Source organism: Buceros rhinoceros, unplaced genomic scaffold (genome assembly GCF_000710305.1).
Source record: "Buceros rhinoceros silvestris isolate BGI_N320 unplaced genomic scaffold, ASM71030v1 scaffold18040, whole genome shotgun sequence".
In the NCBI taxonomy this organism is placed as follows: domain Eukaryota; kingdom Metazoa; phylum Chordata; class Aves; order Bucerotiformes; family Bucerotidae; genus Buceros; species Buceros rhinoceros.
Window position 1 is genome coordinate 99,388 of NW_010390437.1, and position 6,405 is coordinate 105,792.

At 42.4% G+C, this 6,405-nt stretch overlaps 1 protein-coding gene across 1 annotated transcript in view; it reads right to left on the reverse strand.

Annotated features, from left to right (window-relative positions):
• Positions 1–6,266, reverse strand: part of SPATA5 (spermatogenesis associated 5) — a gene marked incomplete at its 3' end in the record, with an annotated part of 49,450 nt that extends 43,184 nt beyond the window's left edge. The window contains exons 1-5 of the mRNA XM_010137893.1: positions 6,108–6,266; positions 5,315–5,472; positions 2,562–2,620; positions 1,448–1,717; positions 1,082–1,414 (exon numbers count right to left, since the gene is read on the reverse strand). Coding sequence (XP_010136195.1) covers positions 1,082–1,414; positions 1,448–1,717; positions 2,562–2,620; positions 5,315–5,472; positions 6,108–6,266 — 979 coding nt within the window. The remainder of the gene's footprint in view (positions 1–1,081; positions 1,415–1,447; positions 1,718–2,561; positions 2,621–5,314; positions 5,473–6,107) is intronic.
• Positions 6,267–6,405: the final 139 nt, after the last annotated feature.

Below are 6,405 nucleotides of genomic sequence, written 5' to 3' on the forward strand. Positions count from 1 at the left end.
CAAGGTCTCACCTCAGCTGACAGCCTCGCTCCCCATGGGTGGACAAGGACTTTCAACATTTGGATGGTTGCCAAAGGTTTGGAACTGGTGAGGAACCATCATCAGCTCTCACGTAACTAATCAAGAATCTGATCAAGCACTTTTGGGACTAAGTATGAAGAAGCCTGACGCTGACGCCAACTTTCTGCCAACACAAAGCCACGCAGCAATGCTGCGGTTAAAGGTCAGCAAATTGAGGTAGACCAAACACGCACAAAGATGCTTCAACACCGATCCACTGGCACTGCCATTCGCATCCAAGCAATGCACACCAAAAGAGTCACCTGTGACTATCTTACAGAAATTGTCACAGTGATGGCTGAAATCACCTCCTCTCTAAAGCATGTGGGAGAAGAGGTATGGCAGAGAAATAAAAAGCTTCAAAGACATGACATTAAAAGAATATTTACAGGTTAAGAGCCCTGTCTCACACCTAGACACGTGCAAGGAGCAAACGTCTGCTTTATGCACATATCCATTCATGATAAACAAACAACACAGAATTTTATCTGTCACAAAAATCGTCAAAGTACATATAAATGTCAGATACAACTTTATACACAGCAACAGTGACTGTGTTAGTTTTTCAACCATGTAATTCCCTATTAAACACACTGAGCATTTTGCCAAAAGCCTACAACAGAAAGATAAAAACAGAAGAATTCAGCTGACTGAGTTTTTCTCAATTAAAAAAAAAATTAGTTGAACTAGACTACCAAAACAAATTGAAATCTAATGACGATGCAAACATCTGCACCTTTCAAATGCCAAAGTAGAAGTCTTTCCTATTTGCTACAAATTCTGCTTAGCCATAGCTAATGTGTCTTAGAGACACGTATTTCTTTCCTACTCTATTTTTCACATGAGCTAATTATAGCATCTTCATAGCATCCACACAGTGTAATTATAAAACCTTTGACATTGTTGGGGTTCACAAGTTTACCAGATCAGTGTTACAGCAAATTCAGTGCATGTGCCTGGAGTAACTTGATTTAAAAAAAACGAGCATCAAATGAAGAAAGCCAACTCTGAGGCATCATACCGTAACTCTTGAACAGTTCAACTTGCTTCAAGGGCAGTTCAACAGTTTCTCTAATAGTTTTGAGCTGGCTGCTTAAACCTCCTATCATGTCATAGGTGACTCGGGCTTCACAATCACCATCTTCAGCTACATTGGTCCTTGTTTCGATAAAATGGATTTGGGTTCTTGAAGAAATAAAATAGAAAGTGTCTGCATTGCTTACTGCTCCGGTTTTGCCAGTTAGCGGGAGTCCCTCACTGCCTCCTTTCCCAGCCAACTCCAAATCACCAGTGAGGTCTGCACCATCTTCCTTGCTGTAGGTTCTCTCTCCCTGACCAGCGTCTTGACCATTGGCTGCCACAGCAGAAGTGGGTGTAACTGGTGAACCTGGATCCATTGGTTTGCTTGGTGTGCTCATAGATGCGATCTCTGGACTATCATCAACGCCCATCTTGCTGAGCTGTAAGGACAAATCTAACGTACTTGTCTCCAAATCAGACCTTTCAAGGTCTGGCTCGTGCGTATCGCTGGGAACGGCACCTCCCTGGGCTGTCAGCTCTGCTCCATCTGTTCCTTTCACTTTCATCACCACAATGTTACAAAGTTTACCATAGAAAGAGAATGCCAGGAGGTTTCCAGGTAAAACTATTTTCCCATCTACGAGAAGATTAAAAAAGAGACAAGGAGAAATTTCAGTCTACTTTGGCAGCAACAACATTCGAACATTCTTGTATCGGAATAGTACTTTCTCAGGAAGCCTAGAGAGTGCTACAAATTAGCACAGCAAAAGGCAGTTAGGTAATTTCAAGGTAATTTCGGGTAATTCAAAACATCCTTTTGTAAACAAGCAGACTACACTGGATAAACATTTGTCAGTATCACCTGTCATCTCTCAGATTAAGCTCACCATTCATTTGAGCACTTTAAATTTCACACAGCACACAAAGGGCAATTATGGAATTAGTATTGTAAGAAGTAAAAACTTTGTATTTGTGTCTTATAGGTTCACAGTATTTCACGTTTAGCCCTCCTTCTTTGAGAGTCTTGGCCTCTTCTTTCTTGTGTTGACAGAGGAAGAAGAGGAAACGTGATCTGAATGCACCCTACAGGCACAAAGACACAAAGGCAAAAATGTAAGGAAGATTTATTATTTCCAGCCAAGCTCATGAATTTCAAATGCAGTTAATGTTTCCTGCTTTTTAGTGGACAGAAAACTCTGAAGTGCATCACCACATCAGCCAGCAGGCCAGCACTGACTGCAGAACCACTGTCACTGGAACCAGCAGTATGTATAATGGACAGAAGGAATGGAACCACAATTAATGCAAATTAGATATTTACAGCATGGCAAAAATTATTTAGCCCAAAGCGTGAGCAAAATAACCTCCTCCATTTTACATTCTTAATCGAGGGCTTATGGTAAGAAGAAAACGCTTTTCCATCCAAAACTTCATGATCTACAAAAATTCAATAGCCAGAAGAGAAGCAACAAAACTTATACCTAGGTTTCTCAGAAGACAGACAGACATTTCCTCGGCATTAACAGTGGCATCTTTGTCCCTGTTGTAGGAAGAAAAAAATACCTATTTTTCCAAGCAGTAACTACTACAAAACCGAACCAGAGTCCACACCACTAATGCAGAAGGATGATGAACACCACGTACTTTCCCGTATATCATTTAACCCCGCAAACAGAGAAGATGGATGAGCACTTTACAGCCTTCAGATGATATCATCTTAATTGTGAAGATATTAGACACATAGTATGGAAAGAAGAGCACATTTTAAATTTGAGGTTAGTTTTTTTCATACCAAATGCTGTAATAAACAGTATCAGTAATTATTTTGATCATTTCTTAAGATTACGAATATGGAACACATGCTTCTCATCTCACTAGGCTGCCCTTACTGAATTGAAAAAAAAAAAAAAAAAATCACAGAAAAGGTGCCTGTCAGCCCTGCAAACACACATTGATGCCTTTTATCAATTCAACTAGCACCTTCAGTGCTTGCAAAACCACGCATGTCTTCAGCACTGCACAGCTGCTATCAAGACAGCACAAGTTTTCACCACGATGCATTTTCTAGTCTTTTACTTAACCAAGTTTAAGTGACTCAACAGGCAAGCCTTAAGACTCCCAGCCCCGGCCAAGCCTAGAGCACTTTCTCAAACACTGTCTCATCACTGGGATTTAACACACGACTGAACACACGTGCTCTTAGCCCAAAGCAAATGAAAGGTAAAGGGTGTCTTAGTAAGTGTCTTCCTCTGGAGTTCATATTAAAACATTTTATTCCACATGTACACCTTACCACGAGCACAGACACCATTAACATTCCCTGCTCCTCAGATACACACTGCAGTGTAAGGCTGTGGTGATTCAATCATACTGCAGTGATGGTTTATCCATAAAATCGTTCTCCTGTTTCATAGCTGGCTTTACCTTTTATTAGAGCCCATTAAACCATTTGGGGTATTTTTAATTCCTTAGAGTTTACCCACCTCAGCCAATCTGTATAAGCCTCACACAAGAGCCCTTCTGTCTTCAGAACAAAGGTGTTACTACATCCATGTCGCAGGTGAAGGTCTGCACCCTTTGTGAGCCCTTACACCTGTACTGTGCAGAGCATTATTACACCAAGAGCAGCACAGCAGCAGCAGCCCAGGCAGCTAAATCAGCTGCTGCGGATCCAAGTACGATCAAGGGGGGGAGCTCTAAACCTAGAAATTACAACCCCGCTGCTCCACTTCACTCTTCTAGAAAGCAGCTTGAAGGAAAGAGGAGCACTATGGTAATCGAGAGGAGAGCTCTCAAAATATCACAGCCCTTCCTGACAAGTAAACACATACCGAATTACACTGTTGGCATCTGAGGTTGGGGATTGTTTTTTTAACTGGAAGAAAAAGCTAAGTTTTGCACCTAACTTCCCAGAGTTCCTGCAGAGAATAAGTCATCGATAATGGCGTTTAATCTAGTGGTACACATGTATAACAATCCTGGGAGCCTGACCGGCTGAGAGGGGAAAATGTAGAACACTTTCAGGAAAAAAAAAAAAAAATTCAGAGTAAATCAAGTATTTCAGAAGCCACATATAATCCCTCTGCCCTCATCCTGAGCTTGTATTTCAAAGTCACAGCTTTAAAGAAAGACTGCTTTGTATACCAATGCGGAAATATAAACAGACCGGGTTTAGTTATTTAATGTGGGGTTGGATTTTGAGTGAAAGGAGTCTTTTCGATCACCTCTATAACCAAACAATATGTAACCAAACTTCCTACAGGATTAGAAAGCCATAGAGATGGCGGGGTTTTTTTTCATTTTCTGGCGACAAGAGGCGTGGAGGGTAAAGCAAGCTGACACCAGGAAGTCAGCATCAAACGCGCAGCCAAGTGAACCAGTGAAACCATAACGAAAGCTAAACTGGTTGTATTACTGACAGAAAGCAAGACCACCTCACCAACATTTGAGAGCCAGTATGCTGGAAGAAGCATCTGCCCCTTAAAAGGGACGACTTCAGCTTTGTTTGAAAACAGAGGTTTGACAGGGGAGCGAAATTAATTTATAGAAATTAAAGTGTTGGGACACTTTTAAAAATACACTGTAAAATAACTTGATTTAAGAAATAACTATAATCACTCTATATCAACCCAAATGCTGAGTCTGTGGAATGTTATGAGAATGACCAATATAGGAAGCCATTCAACAGATGAGTAAACTGCTTATTTCTCAAAGCAGACACGATTTCAAGACAGATGTCATTTGCACCTTTTCCTCCCATTTTTGGGTGAACTTCAAGTTAAAAAACAAGAAACAAAGCTCTGAGAGCTTCCAATTCTAAAAGACATTCCAGTAAATAAAATCGGAGTACAAAACCACTTATATACACAGGTGAAGTTTTGAAGGGAAGTGGTTAAAAATAAAAAAAAAGAAATTCGCTCTCCTCAATGTCTCAGACAGCAGTTCTCTTAACTGGAGTCTTCAACAAGAGCTTCTCAGACCCTTCCTAATGACAACAGCAGCAATGCAGGCTCCTTCTAATCTGACATCGACTCTGCATGCAGCGATCATCCTCATCCTTTACACGGGACTTACGAGTTTAAAGAATCTGCCGTGATCACGCAGTTACGTACCCTCACCTAACAAAAACTCATCCCAGGCAGCTCGAACTCTGAGTCAGGACCTCAGAGGGAAGAGTCTGCAGTGCAAAGCAGACACCCCACAGTTCGTCACTAGTTTGTAACAAGTTCCATACCTCAGCTTCACATTGACTTCCTCTGCCTGAATGACTGCACCAGTCACGGGCTGCACAGTGATGGCATCACCTGGATTCACTTTCAGGTTCTTCTGTGTGGTTTCATTCAGCCCAACCTTCCCACCTGGAAAGCCTGTGGTGGGCCACGCAGTACAGACCTAGGAAGAGTTTCAAAGCAAACAACTGTCAGCTGAGACTTCCCCCCCCACCACCACCATTTCCAGTCCTCTAGTTGAAGTGAGCAATGTTTTGTTACGAAAAACATGGGCCGAGGGGAGAAGAAGGGTTAGGTTAAAACCTGGTGCCACAGAGTAAGAAACAAGTGGTACCGAGCTCTTAAGATCCAAGACACTTTTCAAGAAAGAAGGGTTGTATTTTGCCTACAAAGGAGATTAAAAAAGTCTACCAGGACCATACGGATTCTGCAGATGACACAAAAGTACACACTGTGCTGACCAGGAAATGCAACAAACCAGCGAAGAAAGAAGAGTAAAGGCCTGTGCTCTTTCTTTGCAAATAAACCGCATGTGTGCGCATATATAATGTACAGTATAATACATATATTCACACACACGGCTTATAAATTTCTAGAAAGCAATCATCAGCACGGATTTTTTCCATGACTGAGAATAAAGGTGCAACTAGCATGTCAAAATCATGGAAAAGCCCAATCGCTATCGCTCTTGAGCTACGCTCCTTTCTCAGAGTGTGCTCCCTTTTGGTCCCTGTCGAAGACAGCAGAAACACACTGAAAGCACAAGAAAAGCACCTGTGGAACCCGAACAAGTCTCACCTCCTGTCGCCCATCAGCGGAGGTAAGCAAGACCGGACGCCCTATGCATAGGTGCGCAGACTTCATGCTGCTCAGCGACAGCTGGGCGAGGCTTCTTCGCAACATTTTGGGGACTTTATCATCTCCTAACATTTTCACAGGAGAAAAAACATACATCATATTTTCCTACCTATCAGACAAATTCAGTATTTCCCACACTCCCCAACCAGTACAACTCACAAAACCCTTCCGAGCCGCCACGGGAGGCAGCGCCCAGCCGTGAGGGCAGCGCATGGACCCCCTCGGAGGGGCACCGCGC